Source organism: Chelonoidis abingdonii, chromosome 7 (assembly GCF_003597395.2).
Source record: "Chelonoidis abingdonii isolate Lonesome George chromosome 7, CheloAbing_2.0, whole genome shotgun sequence".
Lineage (NCBI taxonomy): Eukaryota > Metazoa > Chordata > Testudines > Testudinidae > Chelonoidis > Chelonoidis abingdonii.
In genome coordinates, this window is record NC_133775.1 from 109,596,597 (window position 1) to 109,618,780 (window position 22,184).

At 50.0% G+C, this 22,184-nt stretch overlaps 1 protein-coding gene across 8 annotated transcripts in view; it reads right to left on the bottom strand.

Annotated features, from left to right (window-relative positions):
• EBF1 (EBF transcription factor 1) overlaps nt 1-12,234 on the bottom strand; it is a 323,717-nt gene extending 311,483 nt beyond the window's left edge. For 5 of the 8 annotated variants that reach the window (XM_032800488.2, XM_032800486.2, XM_032800485.2 and 2 more), the window contains exons 1-4: nt 11,468-11,684; nt 9,643-9,799; nt 9,014-9,077; nt 8,402-8,457 (exon numbers count right to left, since the gene is read on the bottom strand). In XM_032800488.2, coding sequence (XP_032656379.1) covers nt 8,402-8,457; nt 9,014-9,077; nt 9,643-9,799; nt 11,468-11,601 — 411 coding nt within the window. In that variant the 5' untranslated portion in view covers nt 11,602-11,684. Of the gene's footprint in view, nt 1-8,401; nt 8,458-9,013; nt 9,078-9,642; nt 9,800-11,467 lie in introns of all 8 variants that reach the window. The other 3 variants (XM_032800487.2, XM_032800489.2, XM_032800481.2) reach the window with 3 other exon arrangements.
• Nucleotides 12,235-22,184: the final 9,950 nt, after the last annotated feature.

Genomic DNA, 22,184 nt, shown 5'->3' on the forward strand with positions numbered 1-22,184 from the left:
ACCCCGCCAGTCAAACAAAGAGGGCTTTTTAAAAAGTAATTCCCATGAACCAATTATCATGAAAACTTGTGCGGACAGCCTGCGCCCGCTGGGCAACAGAAGAGCTCTATTTGTATTTTATGTGTCAAGTGGGAATCTGGAGAGCAACGAGAAACAAACAAATGAGCCAGACAATCTACTGAGCGGTTCCATGCGGAATCTGACTGCTAACCTGGGATAAAGAAAAACCTACCCCCCAATCAAGTCACTGACTGGAGAAACACCAGATCACTCCTGACACCCTTAGCTGGGCAAAATGCCAGCTGAAATCAGTGGTCATGCCATTCCTTATCATGCAGAGTTCTCCACTACATCCTGTGTAATAATCCTTGGCACAATGTGACCAAGTGAGAATTTTGCCTGAATAAGGATTTGACCCACTATGCAGGATTTGACCCATTTTGTTTAAGCCCGGTTATTTTAAAATATGGTTCACCTAATATGAGCCAATCTTGTGCCCACTGATGTCAGTGGGAGCAGGATTAGGTCTGCCAGAAACTACAAATGAGAACAAGTCAATTTAATTTCCTCTTTTCCTTTTCTCCCTCTCCCTTCTTTCTTCCTGCCGCTATGTTTACTTAACCTCCAGATACCCACTTAAATAACCCAACTAAATAGCAATAATGAACACACAGAGTCAACAATATGGTACCTAATCACCTTGTCTGTTGTGTTTATCATCAGTTATCCTCTGCCCGGGTGCATGACGTTCTTTAGCCTTCCAGTACATTAGAGGTTCGTTTTTTGCTTTGTTTGCACTTGTTAGTAACTTCCCAAAATAACGTATACACATCCCTAGAGCTCAGTCTTCTCCTTGCTTACAAGTATATGGGATTGATCAGAAAGTTATTTTCCTAGCAGGTTCCCCAAACTCACCCTCTCATACTATATTTCCCAATTTCTTTGTGCAAAAGTGTATGAACACAACCATTCATTTACATGAAGCACACATTCAGCAGCTCGACAAAATAAAATGATCAGCTGATATATCTATTGGCTTTATCGTTGTTCTATTCACTCTCAAAGTGTGCTGTTATAAAAAATTATTTCTACAATTTGTTTTGGAGAGGAAACAGGAACCGCTAAAGTTTCAGACCTTTACAGCTGCCACAAGCACAGATTACTTTACAGGAAGAGGCTAAAATGGTGCTGCTGTGAAAAATTTCAGTGTTAAATTAAATAAAGGCATTCTTGCACCAAAACTATCATCATTTTCCAACATATTTTAATATTAATTTGTGAAGTCTGAGTTTTAGATTGGGTCATTGTACCAGGATTCAGCAGAGCTCTGGCACAGTCGTAATCATGCCAAACAGCTATCGCATTAAACAAAGAGTTAAAGTGAAAGTTACGGTGTGCAAAGTTAGATCACAGGGGCAGGGGCTGGGGTAGGGTGGGGCGAGTGTAGAGCTAAAAATAAATTTACAAATATACACCAGAATCACATGGCAAAAGAAATCCAAAGGAAATACACAATTATCTATTTTGTTTTTCCTTTTTGTTTACATCTACTGTAGCTTAAACTCAATTTATTTCCTACAGTGGGAAGAGACTTTAGAAGGGGTTCTTCTTCCTTCTGCGTGACTTTATGTTAAATGTTTGCCTTAAAATTCACCTTCTGTTTTGTAAAACCTTACGCCTGTAAGTAATCCTCATGCAAGAAGTCCACTGAGTAAGAGCTACTTATACAAAAGAGTTTGCAAGATTGGCCCCTAATACAATAGTGCCAGATACTGACTTCCAGTGAAATGAAACAGAATATGAAAGAGTATCAGCTGTAAAACATTTGTTTCCAGAATATGAAAATTACTAAACTGGGCACACGACAGTCACTCCTGGACTTCACTTTTTCAGTGACACCGAGTACATGAAAAAGGGAAATACCAAATTAAGGGTCTAATCCTCAACTAAATCAATGGGAGTTTTTGCCTGAGTAAAGACTGCCGGATCGAGCCATGAAATAACTGGTGTATAAACTGGGAAGATACAGAGCTAGATTCTGCCCTCTGCCACTCCAAGGTAATCCAGATTTATGCCAGTATAACTGAGGGCAAAATACGGCTCCCAGTGTCAATTTAGCAGTCAAGCAGTCCTGTGTTCAGAACTGGATTAGAAAAAATCCCAAAGGAATGAGATCATGTTGAGTATATTATTTGGTTATGTCATAGTCTTGATTTACAAAAGAGAGAGAGAGAGAGAGAGAGAGAGGGAGAGCGCATGCACCGAAAGCCATGCACCGTTAAATGCGTCGTTTATGTTTCACAAAACAAAATATCTCACTAATCGAAATAAAGGAGAACGAAAAACAAGCTTCTTAAAAATGGGACGAAAAGGATCTTTGCTGATAGATACAGAGATATATCTAAAACAATATGTATACACATGCATATACATATAGAAAGGATAAAATCCTGACCCCATTTAAATCAATGGCAATTTTGCAATTGACTTCAGTGGGGCCAGGACGTCACCCAGAAAGAGTTATAGCTATATCACCTATATATAAAATGCTGTCAGCTATAACACTACAATACATTATTTTGACTTGGAATGATTGATTAACCATTAATAACTTAATCCTGCACTCCTTACCCAGGCAAAATTCCCAGTGATTGCAATAGGGATTTAGCCTGCATAAGTAATGCAGCATTGGGTATCAAAGAGAGTGGGTTTAATTCTTTCTATAAAGCTCTAAATAGAATTCACTAATATCTAATTATTTTGTCCAATCTCTCTACGTCTAATGTGCCAGCCAGCTTAGTAACTTATTCATACAAATTAAATAAATTTCTCTCTCCTAATATGTTTATTTTTAATGCTTTTCAAACATTCACATGGAAACAGCTCTAGCGTAAATATCCCAGAACAAATGGCTGCATATTACACAGGAGGCAGCAGTTGGGCTGCCAGACTGGGAATGCACTAGGCCATCTGGCTTGAGCAGTCTCTCCAAAATCCTCAGCTTTGTTTTCACCCCCAGACTCCAAACAACACATTTTCCACTGTGATGAGTTTACATTTTCCCAAACACAGGTCCTGATCATGCATGCAAATTCCAAACTTCTTCATTCCTCTCTGTACAAGAAAATTAAAATCACCTGCGCTTTCGACATGTTACCAAAGGAACAAGAAAGCTGCTAAAATCTGGCACAATGTAAACTTTCCCTGTCAGTGGGCTTTGTTTTGTTTCATGTTTCTGCTGAATATCTGATATTCTACTGAGTCTTTTCTGAACTTATTGATAACATTTTCTTTACACAAATATGTGGCTGACAACGAAGAAGCAGGCTAGGCACTGAATGGAGAGCTGATCAAATAGCTGCATGCACAGCAAGATGCAATAGGGCAATCCACAGAAAATGCACTTGCAACTAGAGTTTAAAGTACTAAAAAAATCAAAACATAAACAAAGTGGGTAAGGCTGAATGAAGGATTTTGACTCAGTAGGACTAGAGGTATCATGCAGGACTTGAAATACTAGGACTCCTTAGCCTTAGTTCTACTCATCAGATCCCTGTGTACGTGAAAGGATGAAAACAAGGGAAGGGGATAGGTAACGTATTTACTATTTATTTTCCTACATGTTTCCTAATAGTGAAATATTCAAACTTTATGAACACTCAACTGAAGGACTGGAGGCATTTACATCTCTAGATCCTCAGCCTTGTCTGAAAGCGCCAGTTTTATCGGAGTGGATACATTTCACATACCGCAGACAAATTCAAAATGCATCATTGTTAGCAGCAGACCTACTGGTTTACTGAAAGCAAAAGCTATAAAGTTTGGGATCCTACAGGGCTCTGAAGGCAACAGGAATGTGACACTGATGTCAAATGAGGTGCTGAGATAACATAAAAGACATTTTAATTAAGACAATATTAACATTTAATGCTTTTACCCTTAGAAAAATAATTTCCTCATATAATTAATCCATATAACTAATTATTTGTATCTAGTATGTACAATTTAGAAATGATTGATGCATTTTATAAACATCGTCGTCACCTCAAAGGGTTGAAATTACCATGTCATACCACCACTTCTTTGGTGAAACCACCAAAGGCCAAGCATTAGCCAGGGTATAGCAGGATACGACACACTTTGAGCCCAATTCTACATTCCTTGCCTATATCAAACTGCCATGGAAGCCACTCCATTTTGAGATGGACAAGACAGTAGGTTCTGATTTTGGTGTGTACATGCACAATGGGCCAGATCCACCTCACATTGCAGCCAATGTCAAAATTCTCAATGAATTCAGTGCTAGCAGAGTCCCGTCCTACGTTCCCTAGAATATCACAGGTGACAGAGAATACATCCACACCCCACAAACTGTGAATTACCAAGCCATGGGCATGATAGAGCTTTTGTCCGTTTGTGGGTTAGTTGAACATTCAGCCACTCAAGAAATACTAACATGGCCTGACCTGTTTAGATCTGAACTCAGAGTATGTCTGCACTCCAGCTGGGAGCAGGCCCCCCAGTGCAGGTAGACAGTCTCCTGCTAGCAGGGCTTGCACTAAAACACACTAAAATTAGCAGTGTGGACATTGCATCTGCAGCAGATACTTGGGCTAGTCAGCCGAGGTTAGACCCAGGGGACTGGGCGGGCTTGAGAAACCAAGCTGCTGCCTGAGCCACAATGTCCACACAGCTATCTGGAATGTGCTGGCTCAAGCCCTGCTAGCTTGAGCCTGTGTACCCATGCTGGCCATCTTGCTCCCAGCTGGAGTGCAGACGTACCCATACGGGACCAGGACTCTCTGTTATTCTGTGGGTTTTACAGCACCTAGCCTAATGGGGCCCTATTTCAGTAGGTGGTGTCTAAATGCTATTATAATACAAACTAACCATTCATGGAAAGCTTTGCTAAAATTATGAGAAATGTGTTATATCGAGAGAGATCATAGTTTTGATTTCCTGAACATAAAACTCCTTCGTAATTCACAGTTACATCAAATTTGCAATTCACGGCTGTGACATCAGGAACGTACATTAATCAGATCAATTATATAAAATCTGACAAAAATCTGAGGATATTTCACTATATATTCTGGGGACCTAACCCACTCATTTGCTTTTGTGGGATTTTTAAGTTGTCACAAGAAATCTCAGAGTAGCTGTAATTTCAGTCCAGGCATTCACAACTACTGTGTGTGTGTGTGTGTGTGTGTGTGTGTGTGTGTGTGTGTGTGTGTGTGTGTGTGTGTGTGTGTGTGTGTGTGTGTGTGTGTGTGTGTGTGTGGATGCATCTAGGAGCACCAAGACAACTGTTTCCAGCTAAAACACGTATGCTCCTGCAACAACCTCATTTTAAAGTAATTGTTTCATTATCCAATTTGTTCTGCACTTCCTTTATTAGACTACTACACCTCTGAGTAGGCTGAGAATATATATTTAACTTTTATTTAAAAATGGAGAAATTTCAGACAGAGTTTGTAATGTTTAATTACAGTTTTATGTTTTGAAAGTTACTTGAGAATCCCCTATATAATTCATTGTGGCTAAAATATAAATGATATAGTCATATTTGGGTAAATCTGTGTCATATGCTGTACTTTGCTTCTAATGAGTATTTTATTGACTGCAATAAAAGCTACCAAACCTCTGAACAATTGCACTCTGAATAAAGAATAAACAAGCGTATTTACTGTTCAGAAATAAATATTAGGATATGCCACAATTATGACATGATCATTCAGATGTTTTTGTTTAAAAAATGATAAATATGTCTAAATAAAGGACTTTCATGCAACTAATAGGAAAGCAAATGAGTTTCCCCCTACAAATACCTAGTAGGAAAGCCAATTAGTTTTCTCCTATAAATATCCTTTATTTCACTGTTTTCTTAGTCCGAAAGCAGACAGTTATTTTAAATACTGTCTTCATCAGCTCTACTGTGCTTTCCCAAATAAAATAGACATTTTGCACTAGCTTTATACATGAAGACTAATTAAAAGCAGACAGAGAATTTCCCTTAATTGTAAATGTGTTTTATATCTGCATTATTATGTTTTACAAATAAACTGTATCTCTTTTCTCTCTCTCTCTCCAAAAGACCCTCTGATGACTTGATAATAATGAGAGAGCAAGAGGTCAAACAGTGCCTTAGGATGGACTGCTCATATGCAAGATGCCTTTGTTAAAAAAATAATATTTTGAATCCGTTTCTCTACATAAATTAAAAGATCTGTTTTCAACTGAGCTGCACACAGAGGGAAAAATAGCTTTGCAGTTCTATAATGATACGAAAGCTGTTTAGATTATATTTATTGATAATGCTTTTTACAAGGTCTACAATGTAATACATGGGATCCAAAACAACTACAAAAAATAGCTGATGTATCAGAGGGGATTTTGTTACTTTAAACATGAACTAACCAATCTGTGCCTGAAAAATACGAGTGACACAGGAAATACTTTCCAAGATGTGTTGTTAAAGGGTATGTTGTTGCTGTTTTAATTCATATAGTCTCTGGTCTATGTTTTAGAAGTGTATATTTAACACAGATCAGATGCATGGCTGAATTGTATATTATAATTACTCCAAGTTTCCTCTTTTTTTTTTTTTTTAAAGACAGTCTTCAATGGCAGGAAAAGATGTTTTGAGAGCATCAAAACCAGTTTTCTAAAACAAACTTAGCACGTGGAACTTTACATTTTGGTGTCAAAAAAGAACCAAACTACAAGCCACAGGAAGAGTGTCTCAGCAGATGATAGCATTCTGAAGACACAGGAACTAACATTTGTTCTTCTGTGTAAGACATTTAATAATTTAATTTGCTTTTGTAAAGAATACACAAACAGATTTTTGTCTATACAATTAGAATTGGAAAAAGTCCACTAACTGATTAAAAAGATGTAAATTCCAGGGGAGGGGAGGGCTGTTTAAATGTATTTAAATGGAAATTTATTATAACATATAAATGCTCTTTAAAATTAGCAGGATAGAATACTAGAATCTTCAGAATGCTAATTATTTTGGAAAAATATCTGATTTTTTTCAAAAAATTATTACACAAAAATACTGGTATTATATATATACATATATATACACACACACACAAATACAATTGTGTGTTTTTGCGTGTATGTATACAGTTAATTCCTGTTTTGGAAACTAAATGTCATGTTTAAAATTAGTTTCAATCATTTTTTTTTCAAGCTGGCTGTACTATAACTAAAAAGTACAGTTATCTTTGACTGTAAAATGGATAAAATAATTACTTGTCCTGCATACATGTTTTCAGCGGCTGTTTACACAATGAAAATCACTCATATTGAACCAATGTTCCTTTAAAACAACTAACAACGTAACTGCAAATAAACAAAGCATAAATATTTGCTGCGGTGCCTGGCTGGTGTTTTGTGGTTATACGTTTGTTTGCTTATTTCTTTTCATTCACACAATTAAAGTAAAAATCCTGGGATCGAAAAGCGTTCAGGGAACGCGGGGCTATACGTCTTTATTTGCAAAGCTATGGAAAAACGTCCGATTATTTTTTTCTAAATCCTGTCTCTGTTCATAAATGTTTCTTTCAAGCCAGAACTAAATCTGGACGTACACTGGCCCGTGGATATTAGGAAGCTCAAAGCAGGGCTGTTTCTGCACCTTTAAACCGGCAGTTTAGGTGCACCGACTCGATCCTAGCCAATCCAAAACCCAGGGTCTGGGGCGCTTTTCGGAATTGGGCGTCCCCCTGCCAGCCGCCCAGTTTGCATCCCCCGTCAGGGCTCTGCGCTCTGCGCCGCGGTTTTACTGCTTTGATCGCATTGCTTGTTATCGCCCAGGCCCTGGGCGGGCTCGGTGTTGCAGGGGGACCCTGGCTCCGGCTGCCCAGGAGCGCCGGCTGAAGCGGGTTCCAGGAGGGCGCGAAGCAGCCTCCGGGTCCCCGGAGCAGGATGGCCGCAGCTACCAACCCTGGAAGCCGCGAAGCTCTTTAACCAGCCGGAGTGGCGGATACAGGGGGCTGGTTTGGGGGCACTACCGTCGGGCTGCGAGGGCACCCAGCGCGGGGGACGGGGCTGGGCCCCCAGACCCTCCCTGGGGGGCTTGGTGCCCAAGGCTGCGAGCTGCTCTCTCGCCACCGTGGGTCTCTCGCCCTCGGGCTGCAGCGACTGCCCCGGCCCGACCCCTGCAGAACGAGCCGCCCAGGGCAGCTGGGCCGGGCTCACTCCCTGAAAAGGGAACTTGACAAGCAGCAATGGAGCCTCCAGCCCCCGGCCCCGCTCGGCACTCGCCAACCCAGCTCTGCCCCTCCCTAGCCGGGCCAGCCCCGGGATCCACCCCGCGCACGCTGCGACGGGGCATTGCAGGCGGACAGGAGCGAAGGAAGAGCCCTGAGCCAGGCCCATCACTTACTTGCTTGGTCATGGAGTCGATCAGGCGGACGTAGAAATCCTGCTCGGTTCTTATCCCTTAACACAAAACAAAAGGGGGAGGGGGTGAAGGTGAACAAGTTGCTGGAGGTCGGTGAATTTCCCGGCGCACCCAGGGGGCTTTGGGGAGCGGAGCGCATCGGGCCCGGCCTGGCAGCGAGGGGGAAGGAGCCCGAGGCGACCTCCTTCCACTCACTCCAAAGCGCCCCACGCAAAACAGACGGGGCCAGAGACATCCACCCGCCAGGAGAACGTGCTTCCCCCTTCTCGCATGGGATGTCCGTGGGAAAGGGAGACGGTGCTAACCCCCTCCCCACGAAAAGCTTCAGACGCGCCTTGTGTGGGGGGCTTCAATCACTTTGGGGGTGCAGGGAAATGTTACACGCGAAAACAGGCAGCGTGGGTCTGAACCCGCCAGCCACGCGCGTGGAAAGCCAGGGAGCAGGGGGAGGTTATGTCGTGTCGCTTTGCAGTCGGAGGGTCGGTCTGTTCCCGCAGGGCCCGCTCCAAACCCAGCGGCAGGCGGGCCGGGCCCCGGGATTAGCAGGGAGCGGGGCAGGGGACTCGCTGGCCGGGCGGCTGGGCAGCGGCTCACCGTTGCTGTAGAGGAGCTGCAGCCGGTAGTGGATCCCGTTATTGGTCTTTTCGCTGTTGGCTTCCTGCGTTGGAGGGAGACACACAGAGCCGGGTTAACCCTTCCCGATCGCCCGCACCGCTCGCAAACTCCGGCGCGTCTGGTTCGGGATTTAATCCCCCTCTTCCCTCCGCCCCCCAGCCCGGGAGCTCGGCGGAGCCCTAATGCAACCCGGGAGCGCGGCGTGGGGGTCAGACCCCAGAACTGGCACCTTCCCCGGGCCAGGGCGCTTTGGGGCGATCTGGGGGCTGGAAGCTGTCAAAGTCCCCAAAGGGGGCGGGGATGGAGCGGGCAGGGGAGCGATTCTGCCACTATCCCAGAGCAGAGAACGGGCCGAGCACGGGCGCTAGCTGGGGGACAGAGGGATCGGGGTCCCTAAGGGGGGTGGGGCGCTGCCGAGGAAACCGCTGCCGAGAGCCTCGGCGGGGCCTGACCCATCCCCACGGGGTGCAGTGTGCGGGGGGGCTGGAAAACAGAGCCCCCGGGGCGCACCGGCGGTGCAGCGGGCTCCGTGCTCGGGCAGCTAGGGGAAGCGGGGGCCAGGGCCGGGCAGGAGCCAGAGGGAGCAGCCACGCCTCGTGGGCACTTACTTTCTCCTTCTCCACGAAGCCCACGAAGGCGGTGCGCTCGATCTCCACGGGCTGCCCCTGCCTGTCGTACAGAGCCAGGACGAAGTGGAAGAAGTTGGATTTCCTCAGGTTGGAGGGGGGCTGCTTCTCGAAGTGAGCCCGGGCCAGCCCCACTCCGCTGCGGCCAAAAACACCGGGTTACAGAGACCGAGGACAGAGCCCCATTCCGTACCCCTATCGCCTCCCAGCACTAGCCAGGGGGACCTCAAGGCAGCTCCACGGGGGTCTGCGCCCTTCCCCAGCCCAGAGCAGCAGCGGGCTGCTGGGGGGGGGAGTGCATGAAAGCAATGGGGGAGGGGGAGCTGGGCTCTCAGAACAAGCGTGCACTGCAGGTGAAGCCCTCCCGCCCCTATTTCTGTTCTTGGGGGGCGGCACCCCAGCTTGGCAGCAGGATCTGTGGCTGGGAAGCTCCCTACTTGTCAAAAGTAACGGAGCCTGGAGCCAGGTTGTGCTGCCCCTGACCCATCGCTGGTCGTTCTGGGTGCAAATGACAAGCCCAAATTGCGAACGAGAAGCCAGTCGGCAAAGTAGCCTAGGGACGCAAAGTTCATCGCTGCCTGATTTCGAGATGGAGATGGGGGTGTGAGTCCCCCCAAAACCCAGGCATCCAAGGAGAGAAATGTATCCCTCCAATTTACAAAATCTCATCCTGCCCTCCAGGTGCATAATAATCCCCCCCCCATCTATATGAAGCTAACGGCCGTGCAGATCAGAACAGAAATCTGTAACATTTTATTGCAAAGTGGGGCTGTTTTGCCATTTCCCAAACTCTAGTCAGAGCTGTCAGTAAATCGACCATGTGGCTTCTCCTTCAGCTTGAGCAATAAGCGCTCCCCCCGTCATCCCCCGGCTTTTGATTCATGGTAAACATCCCAAAGCTGCCTGGGCAGAAAACTTTAAAGATTCCAGAATTTGGGTTTTCCCTGCAGAACTTTCCCTTCCTTAGAGGACCTCAAAGGGAGGGGGTGGGAGATGCTGTGAAATATACCAGAAGATGTCAACATTAAACTTGTTAGCTGATGCTGTCTCGCTGGTTCAAGCTCCATATTCTGGATCACTCTGTGTGGCGGTGGTAGGACAGTGAATGATAAGAATTAAAGATATCTTGGATGCAGCTTTCCAAAAGACACTGCTTCTGCAAAAAAATGCGGGGGGGGGGGTTCTAGAGGGATGTTTGGAATTAAATATATCCTGGACGAAGCTTTGCTCCACTCACTGGCGGTTGTTTTTTAAAGGTGATCCTCGTGGAGATAAGGAAAAGACATATTTTGAATACATCTTTGCAAAACTCACCTTTTCTTGGGGGGGGGGAGTGCTATTGAGGGGCTAACAAATAAATATACACTGACTACAGCTTCGCAAAACCCAGTGCTTCTTCAAAAAAAGTGATACTGGCCGGATAATACCGTCCTACAGAATCTGTATATTGTGCACACATGTACATATAAGCAATAGGCAAGTAATATACAGTAAGTATATTTTTGATACAGCTCTGAAAAACTCAGCTTCTTGCCAACCAAGTGATTCAGGAGGACAATAGGGATAAATATTTACTGGATACATCCATGGAAAACTCACCGCTTCTTGCAAAAAAAAAAGTGATTCTGGGAAGACCGGAGGAATAAATTTCCCCTGGTTACATCTACGTAAAACTCACCGCCTCTTGCACAACCCTGAAGTGCATCTTTGTGTTGTGCTGGCTTTGAACCGCGCTGCCTGGGCTCTCAGGACCAGCATGGAGAGGGGAAGTGAAAGGAATTGATGCTGTAGGCGCGAGCCCACCTACCTCTGCGCGGCCGTGTTTGCATCCAGGACGCCGGCTCCCTGCATCCAGGTCCTGACCGCGTTCATCCCCGCGCCCAGGGGCTCTTCCTTCATGCTGCTGCCACTCCGCTGAATGCTTTCCTGGATCCCAAACATGAATGACAAACCCCCGCCCGCCTCAGCGCAGACGGGAACCGCGGCGAGGAGCTGGCCGGGCAGATGCGGGTGGCTGGAGTTGCTGCGCTCGGCGGCGGCTGGTTGGACTCAAAGCAAACACGGCCACACACATTTACCACCACATCCGACTGGAAGCTCCCAAGGCCAGCAGCCCCCGGCGCGGGCGGGCTGGGGACTTGGGGGGCAGCGCTCACAGGGGCCGGAGAAAGTCGCTCTTTGCAGGGCACCCCCGGGGCTGGCAGGAGACGCAAGGCGCTGGGTGGCAGTTTAAGAAACAATAGGCTCAAGCGAAGCTGCCGCAGGCTCGGCTACACCAAGTGTCATTTTCCAGTGACAAGGGAGGCAAGTTTTCTCTTCCCCCTCCCCGCTTCCTCTCTCTCTTCTGCGCTTTCCTCCCAGCCCGGGGGCTCTGCTCCCTCCTCTCGCAGCGCAGCGCAGCGCAGCGCAGGGAGCGGGCGGCTGGAGCCAGGCGCAGGCGGGGAAAGAGAGAGGGGCAGCAGCCTGGGTGGATGGAGATCCTCTCGCCTCCCCCCCTCCCTCCCTCCCTCCCGGCCCTGCGCGAACAGGAGTGATTTGCGGGCGCTCCCTGTGGAATCCGCTCTGACTATCCCCGCAGCTACCCGGGAGCGCCCCAGCCCCAGTGGGCAGGGGGCGGGGCTCCGCAGCCTGGACACGCCCACTCATTTGCATCTTGTCACCGCCACCCCCTCTGCCGCCCGCGCTACGCGCCGGCTAGTGGCCGGCGGCGCTGGGAGCCGCCCCCCTCATTAGCATCTCCCCGCCTCGCCGGGGTGAGGAAAGTTGCAAGGAGCCAGCGGGCGCTCGGTAGCGGGGAGGGTGTTATCTGTGGAAACACCATCAGCGCCTTGTGCATCAGTCACCCAACAGCTTCGTTAGCTGGGGCCCGGGGCACGGCTCTGCAAGGGCGCGCACACACACACACCTCTGCAAGTGCACACAGACACACACACCCCGCTCTGCAAGGGCGCGCACACACACACACCTCTGCAATTGCACACAGACACACACACCACTCTGCAAGGGCGCGCGCACACACACACACCTCTGCAAATGTACACAGACACACACACCACTCTGCAAGGGCGCGCGCACACACACACACCTCTGCAAATGTACACAGACACACACCCCGCTCTGCAAGGGCGCGCGCGCACGCACACACACCCTACTCTGCAAGTGTGAGTGCGCATAAACACACACACACCACAAGTGCGCACACACACTCCCCGCTCTGCAAGGGCGCGCACACACACACACCTCTGCAAATGCACACAGACACACACACCACTCTGCAAGGGCGCGCGCACACACACACACCTCTGCAAATGTACACAGACACACACCCCGCTCTGCAAGGGCGCGCGCGCACGCACACACACCCTACTCTGCAAGTGTGAGTGCGCATAAACACACACACACCACAAGTGCGCACACACACTCCCCGCTCTGCAAGGGCGCGCACACACACACACCTCTGCAAGTGCACACAGACACACACACCACTCTGCAAGGGCGCGCGCACACACACACACCTCTGCAAATGTACACAGACACACACCCCGCTCTGCAAGGGCGCGCGCGCACACACACACACCCTACTCTGCAAGTGTGAGTGCGCATAAACACACACACACCACAAGTGCGCACACACACTCCCCGCTCTGCAAGGGCCCGCACACACACCTCCGCAAGTGCACACACACAAGGCTCTGGAAGTGCACACAGGCGCGCGCGCACACACACGCTGGCATGGCCCTTGGTGTTATCCTTGTTTCTTAACCCCCTCCAGCAATTAGCCGAGGGGTGATTAGCTACAGGGAGTTAATAAACACACTCCCCCCAACCTCCCGCCATCACCACCGCCAACAACAAAAAGCCCCGCTACGCGTAAAGCCAAAACACAGACCCCCTCTGCTCCAACTCTTCGATTTCGTCTCCATGAAGGGTTGGCCGGAAAATGCCCTTAGATCGCTGTGTTTCATAGGCACCACCGACCCCTCCCCGCCCAAATATACTCGGTCAGTGCGGCTGATTCTTCACCCAAACTCGGGCTGCCGAGGTTAGGCTCAGCCTCAGGAGCAGGCTGTTGCCTGTAGGGCTCAACAGGCGAAGGGCAAAGAGATCTTTCAAGGGGACAATGTCCCCCCACCCCCCAATAAAACACGCTCCCCAAATGTGCCCATTCACAAATCGGCCCCTCAGGTGTAGCTCGCACTCTCCCCCGCAACCGGACATTCCCTGCCTCGGGCAAAGCGAATAGCATCGATTTGTCATCGAGAACCGCGGCGTGTCACTGGTGAAACGTGTTTCACAGGCACCCTCCGCCCCGCACCACACGCAGTCTACACGCGAAGTCCGGGGCGACGCGGAACAGACACGGTGTGAATGGGGTGAGTTTTCTCCCGCAGTCAGTAACCCGGGCTGCCTTTGGCTAACAAATATTCAAGAGAGTCAACTTCCCTCCATCTCTGCGGGGCGGGGGGGGGTCTCTAAAGGTGCCGGGATGCTGCTGCCAGGCGGGGGCTGTTCCGATTGTTGTCCCATGTGCAGCAGGAACAGGGGGATGCTGGCCGTTAACACGTCCCAAGGACCCGGGCCATCCTCAGGCATACGCGGCTGTAAGAGCACCCAGCAATTTGGGGTACCCCTCCCAGGCTGCAGCGTGGGCTTCTCTCGGGCCCTCCCCACGGTGCGCCGGGGGGCTTCTCTCCGACCCCCTGCCCCTCCTCTCCACCCCTCATTCCTCAGCCGGGGGCCAGGGGGCCAGGAGCGAAAGTTTGCATGTGAGTGAGCAGGGGGGCTGGGAACAGAGCTAGGGGGATACCCGGAGGCTGGGAAGAGAGGGGGAGCCGAGCTCAGGGTGGGGTAGAGCTGGGCACGGGACTTCAGGGAGCGGGGGTGGGGTGGGGGTGGAGGATAAACCGGGCTGAGGGAAGCTGGGCCAGGCGTGGGGGGGGGGGGGGGCTGGCAAGGCTGGGGACACAGCGGGGGCGATACCTGGAGGCTGGGAATAGGGGGGGAGATCGAGCTGGGGCGGCGGTAGAGCTGGGCACGGGACTTGTGGGGGGCGGAGGAGGAACCGATCTGGGGATGGCTGGGGGGAGCCAGGCTGGGAAGGAAAAAGAGCGGTGGGGGGGTGTCTTTGTCCGGCTCAGTGAGCTAGCAGCGAACACACTAGGGCCTCCCGGCGAGCAGGCTGGTGGCCCCAGGGGGGAGCAGCTGTTCCGAGCAGCCCCACATTATATCTGCCCCTCTGCCCACAGCCCTGCCCGGCAACTCCCTCCTAGTCTCCTCCTCCCTCTTCTCAGAAGTTCAAGCCCAGACCCCGAGGATCCCCTTTGGGCCGGCACCTTTTCCTCTCCTCCCTTCCCCAGCAGAGAGGGCTCAGCCGCAGCGCGCTGGGAGGAGGGGGAGGCGCACATCCAGGCTGAGGAGGAGGGAGAGTTAAAGGAAAATAGAAGGTGCCGTTTGCTTTTCCTGCCCATTCACAATCCTCCAGTGTCAACGGGAGGAAACTGACCCTAAACCAGTGGCACGAGGGGGATGTACCTGGAGCAGAAAAGCAGCAATGGGGGCTGCAGAGTGCAAGGGAGGGAGCGAGCTCGTAGCTGGGGAGGAAGATGCACTCCCACTTCACAAGGCTGGAGTAGCTGAAAACTTTTATTTAGGGGAAAGGGACACGGTTTTTTTCATGTGGATTCAAGCATCTCCCGGGCTGTCTCTTAAGCTGGCAGCATTTTGAAGGAGGGAGAGTTCCAAACAGTGCAGAGTTGAGTGGGATTTGAAAGGTCCCTTCAAGAGCGCAGCATCTTCTTCCTCACCCCCGGGAAAGACCTTTAAAAATGGCCTTAGGTAATCCAGACCCAGAGCCACTGTTCAAATGAGCCTTGGCTGGTTATGGCTCCAGCCCCACTGTTGAAACTGCCTGCTGAGTTATACCCAGTACAATCCCTCCCTCCTCTACTTAGGGCATTGGCTTCATATGGGCTGGATCGGGCAGCAGCTAAAGCAGAAAGTGCACTGTTTGCATTTCTGTCACGCACACACACACACATACACCTCTCTGAGCAGCACTTACAGCCCAGTTCATAGGTTGTTTGATTCGCTCCGGGGGAAATTCCCCTCCCCTACCCTGTCATCTTGCTGCAAAATCCTACCCTCCTACACACTCTGCTCCACTCCTCCCCTCCTATTTGGTTATTTGTTGGGGGCCAGAGGGTCTGCAAAGGGAGCGTGTTGTCCTGTCCTGACCAACTCGATTGTCTCGCCAACTACGTTTATGGTATCCAAAGAGAAACAGAGAAACCCCAGTGAGCCTGGCTGTTTATTCCGCAGCAATGTTACCCCTAATTTCTAAAGCAGTGTCACATAGCATACGCTCTGTTTGGGATCACACAGACAGAACTCCAGGGAGCCACTGCCTGTTTAGCTTCCCCCTCTCCCCTTAGCCCTTCGGCTTGGGAAAGGTGCTGCTGGAGGAAGAGAGGGGGTATTGTGGAAGGGGGAACCTGCAGTATTCACTCCATTTCAATCGTTTCCAGCCGGAAAGGTGCCTGATTCCAGATCTTTGTAGACAGAGTCAATAGATTGAAGCTGCATGTGTCTGATTCTCTAGCTCACCTGCAGTTCAATAAACACATTCATTAAAAGCCTGGTCCAAAGCCCACTGAAGCCATTTGAAAGACTCCTATCGGCTTAAATGGTCATTGGATCAGGTCCATATAGTCAAAAATATAACAGCCACAAACAATAGAAACTCATGTATAATATGTGTCCTTAGCTTCACACACTCATACCCATGTATCAGTGGGTGTGTGATATGTATATGATTGAATATTGTATGTGGGTAGACCCTGTGTGTATGCACAAATATGTCTCAGATAGTCAACAAAGGTTCCCAAATAGTTATTGCCAGTGGGAGTTTTGCCTGACCCTTAGGCTTAGATGTGTATAAGCACTTACTTATTGATATTTAATATCTATGCCCGATCTACTCACATATGAATATATATGATTTCACATACCCTGGAGTGATATTTGAATCTTCACATCAGGACACCACATCATGCATGAGGCATCCCCTAGGGGTGTAGGAAAAGAGTGAGTATACACAGTCACCGGTGAGTATATATGGGGTGTTTATTGTATAGGAGAAGGTAAGTCCCTGCGCTGCTCCTGCGTGACTTGTATCATAGCCAGACTAAATGTCTCCACGGTGAGAGAGACTCTTTGCAATTAAAAGCAATTTGCACCTGCAGCAATTGTTCCTTTCCCAGGGCAGGGACCTGCCAGAAGGAGGGATAATCATCACATCAGTGCTGTTGAATCAACGCACTGAGCTTGTTGGCTGATTTTGCCCTTCAGATCTGTCCAGGGAACAAGGGGCTGCTTCCTCTCCTGCTCTGGGGCAGAACACACCAGCAGCATCTGGGCACTTCACTGAGCCATTCACTACTATAGTGAAAATCACAAGTTCTCTGCTGACTTCTCTGTGTCTCTCTCTCACGCACACACTGCCTTTAGCTGCTAACCTGCTGCAATTCTCTGGCCCCATCTATGCTTAACCAATGGATGACATTCCGGGGCCCCAGCTGAGTAGGGGCTGGGAGGCCACACTTCAGGATCTGTACGTTTTCAAAGGTTGTAAGCAACTAATTGTTACAAGAATGAAGGAGTTAAAGGTTTGCTCAACCCCCACAGAGAGAGTGTGAAAGGAAATGTAGACCTGAAACACAAGAGGGGGTGAGAAAGTCAGGATTTTACAGAAAGGAGCAGACAGCAGGGGATTTGACTTTTGCACTCCCTGAGGTCTGCTGTCCCCGAACACAACTTCTTATGATTTGTATCTTAAAAAGTTCCCAATTACATTTTGACTCCCTTTCCCCAGATCAGCCAGGGCTGTGCTCTTTTGAACCCCCGTCAATTCACAGGCTGCAGAGGAATGACTCCTGATTGTGCACCCATGTGAGAGCAGTACCATGCCTGTTGTAAGACTGGAGTGTGTTTGTGTCCTTTCCTCAGCATGGCAAATTCACTGAGGGCCACTACACAAAATATCACTGTTTGCATAGGGGAGGCTTAGAAGGTGCATTTAATTATCCTTTTCGGGCAAAGAGAAACTCTAGCACATTAATTCCAAGTTACGTGCTTTCACCGCACAATGCAACATAAAACACACACACACTTGGAACCCTGCAATTTTCTCTCATGTGTGAGTAAATGCTTCATTGCCAAAGCCTGTGTGAGCTGCACATTTGGGCTGTAGATTTTACCCAAGCAACGAGAACCAATAACTACAAGGTCGTGAAAGCAAGGAAGAGCAGACTGTAAAGCGGGCTGCGGGGTCTGGGGTCTGGGCTCAGATCTGGTGGTGTGGAAAGCAGTGTCTTTGGGAAAAGGATGCCTGGACTTGCATAGGCAGCAGGTATTGGTCCATGCTGAGATCTTGATCTCAGGGGAAGGGATGGAAGTGTAACAGTCTGTCTACACATAGGGTGTCCAAATGTCCTGATTTTATAGGGACAGTCCTGCTGTTCAGTGCTGTGTCTTATATAGCTGCCTATTACCGCCCATCCCCTGTCCTGATTCTTTACACTTGCTGTCTGGTCACTATCTACACTGCAATTAGAAAGCCGTGGCTGGCCCCTGCTGGCTGAACGGGGCTCGCAGGGCTTGGGCTAGGGGGCTGTTTCACTGTAGTGTAGGTGTTCAGGCTTGGACTAAAGCCTGGGCTCTAGGACGTTACAAGGTGGATGCTGCAATGAAACAGCCCCTTGGCCTGAGCCCTGTGAACTCGAGTCAGCTGGCTCGGCCCACTCATGGGAGTCTAACTGCAGTGTCGATAGACCCAAACAGGCCTGGCCTGGCTGGCTGGAGTACTGTATGGATAGAAACCAAGGCCCCCAGGGAGCAGCTGGTACTTGAAGCCTTAGGACATGGAGGCCCGGCCCAGGCTGAAAGCCAAGGCCTCTGGACGAGCAGGAAGGTCTAGTCCTTCAAGACTGGAAACAAAGGCCCATAAAGAGAGAGGCCCTAGCAGGCTGAAACCAGAAGTCCCCTGGGCCCAGGATTCCAGCAGAAGCAAGCCTCCTTTTCTCTGCTGACCTGGTTTCTTGTTGGGACCAAGTCCTCTCTTGCACCAGGGCTTGGGCTTCCAGATAAGAGAGGATTTATCCTGTCTTCCAGCCTTGCAGGCCTCTGTTTCCTGGGAACCCCAGCTTTCAGCCAGCCACAGGGATCCTCAGGTCTCTGTTTCTTCCTGCCTCACCCTAAGGGGTGAAGGCCTGGTTGGAACCAGGGACTTCCAGGGGAGAGGAAGTGTGGTGTTGGCTAGCTAGGACTCTCTGAGGCCCAGGGTAGTAAGCTGAAGGGCCCTCATCCCCGCCACCCAGGGCTGAAGCCAAAGTCTCAGCAACTTAGCTTTGTGGGGGTCCCCTGTGGTGTGGGGCCCAGGCAATCACCTGGCTAGCTCCCCACAAATGCCAGCCATGACTTTTATACATAGGAAACCAGTTATTGGTGGCACAGCTGGACCATGGAGTTTGTATCGCATGTTGTGGGGGGCTCAGAAAGAAAAAGGTTGAGAACCCCTGCTTTGGGGCACACCTCATTTGTATCCCCATAGAGAATGTTTGTTTATTAAGGAAAAGAAAGCCACCTGGGGGCCAATGCAGGATCCTGTATTACAGATCTTACTGTGAGGGCTTAAAACTGCCCCTGGCCTTCACATGGGGCAGGGGGATTCCTCCATCTAATTGCAATGGAATAAGCACCCCCACACACACCCAGCAAATCCTGTGCAGTGAAAGAGAGAGACTCAGTGGCAACTCCCGGGCCCTACACTCCATCCCAAAGCAGAGGTCAGAGCAGAGGCTACCGCAAGCTCTGTGCCCCCTGAAAGAGGGGAGGAGACAGCCACCAAACGGAGAAGCTTGTCACTTCCTTCTGGTACAAGGCAGGAGGGACTCCATTTACACCAGCGTAATGCTGGGTTTACTGAGAGGGGCGTCACACTCTTTAGCCTCAACCTTTCCCAAATAATAGTAGTCACCCAGAGAACAGGTTTATCATCTGAATCCCCCCAGCTCATTTCAACCAGGGGATCTCAACCTTTCCAGAGTACCCCTTTCAGGAGTCTGATTTGTCTCACGTACCCCCAAGTTACACCTCACTTAAACACGACTGGCTTACAGAATCAGACATACAAATACAAAAGTGTCACAGCCACACCAGTACTGAGAAATTGGTGACTCTCATCTCTACCATACAATAATCAAATTAATCAATTGGAATATGAAGAGTTTACTCACATTTCAGTGTACAGAGCAGTACGAACAGGTCATTGTATGAAATGTTAGTTTGTCCTGACTTTGCTAGTGCTTTTTATGTAACCTGTTGTAAAACCAGGCAAATGTCTAGATGAGTTGATGCCCCCCCTGGAAGACCTCTGTGCACCCCCAGGAGTGCAAGTACCCCGGGTTGAGAACTGATTATTTACACTATAGAAAAGCTCCTATGATAAGCAGGTGAGGAGTAGGTTCTGGCTCCTCTGCTAGAGGAGGGCCAGGTGTGTTTTATTTTGAATGAAACATTCACCAAATCACTGAATTCCTCGCAGCTTTTCCCAGAGGCTGCTGTGTGCTAAGATCTGTATTTGCTTCTGCTTTCAAGGGACTGGGGGGCTGCCTCTTTGGTGAATCTCCTTGCAGGGAGGCCCTTATCTTTTGGCTGTTGAAAAAAAAAAAACAAAAACAAAAAACCCACCCAACCACCCCCAGTTGGCTAGTTCATGGGCTGCAGGGATCCTGGAAGCAGCAATTTATGCAGTTTAGCAGGATGAATTAGTACAGCAAAGGGGGTGGGGTCAGCGGTTCCCTTTGGGCTCCTACCTCGACCCACTCTGCAGAGCGCTAGTTTTCTTTCAGGCTTCCAACACTGAGTGGTCAAAGGCCCCCAGGGCCAGAACAATGTTTTCTAGGGGAGGTGCTGAGATCTACTGAACCAAACCGCAAACCCTGCATGTAATGGAAACCACTTCAAGTGCGGGGGGTGCAGCAGCCCCCCAGCGCCTGGGCCCCTCCCCGCAGTTGCTGGTGAAATGGGGGTGCTCCTTCACTGGCACACGGGGGGGGGGCGCATCGCGGGGTGGTGGGGCTGGTTTTTATGATGCTTTTAATAATATTCCCGATAAAATCTCCCCCGCCCCCCGGTCCGGGGCCCCGTGGGGAGCGAGGGAGCCGGGCCCGCGTCCCACCCCAGCTGCCTGGGAATCCAGGTGGAGTTTTCCACACGCTCCTGCGCGGTCGGGCACGGAGCCGGCTCCACCCCAGCAGGTGCTGCCCAGCTCAGAGGCGTCCCCAAGCCCAGCGCCCGGGCAGCCCTGCCTGGGCCACGGGGAGCAGAGCCCCGGCTCGCCCCGGCGCTGCATCGAACCTGCAGCTCGGGGGCGAGCCCCGGGCCCCGCTGCCTGCTCCAGCCGGGCCTGGCTGTGTGGAACAACGGGGCCCTCTAGCGGGCAGCGGGGGAAAGGGCAGCGTTACCCCTCGGCCCTGTGCGGCTGAGAGGTGCCTTGCCCCAGCCTCAGCTGCCCGCTTCCAGCGGCTCGGGGCTGCCGCTCCCCAGAGGCAGGTTAGGTCTCCGTGGCTCTGCTGACCTCCGGTGTTGATGGCCCCTGGCACAGCCGGAGCTGGCTACCAGCAGTAGTGACATCATGGCCTGTGAGGGGCCCAGTGACTTCACGGGATATTAGCACATGCACCTGACGAAGTGGGTATTCACCCACGAAAGCTCATGCTCCAACATGTCTGTTAGTCTGTAAGGTGCCACAGGACTCTTTGCTGCTTTTTACGGATATTAGCTGTCCATCCGCACTGTAATGGAGGGGGCGGCTGCTCCGCGGCTCACATCCCATTGCTAATGGGGGAGTCATGCTGGGAACTGACTCACACCTCACCGAGCATTAGCTCAGCCTTGCACTCCGCATCTCACAGTGCCTTCTCTCCCCCACCTGTAACTGAGCTGGCTCTGTCACCACGACCTCCCATGCCTGCTCCTTTCCCCTTCCCGGCTCTCTGCTAATGTAGAGAGGATTAAATCCTGAGCCAGCTGCCCAAGGACCAGTTGGATGTTAAAAGTAAAAGGAGGAGAAAACAAAATTGTGCCCTCAGTTAGACACACAGGGCTTGAGTTGTTCATCCAGTGACACCAAGGGCGGGTTTCCCCTTTGACAACAATGGAAGCAGACTTGTGCCAACTAAAATCGGCGTCCAGGACATGCCAAATCTGCAGGTGTAAATTAGGCTTGACTGATGAATGCTGAGAAAGAAAAACAGTTGTCAGGGGTCATTTCACTTGAGCCACAGCCCTTGAAGTCCTCCCCAGAAAAGCTCCTCATCTTTAGGGCTCTGCCTTGTAGGGGGTGTAAATTCAACATTCTCATTTGGGCCTGTTGGGTCGGATCTACTTCTGCTGAAGCTAGGGGTGACAGAGTCAGGCCCCTCATCTTTATTATCGGGTTACAAATGATTTGAAGTAGAATCGTG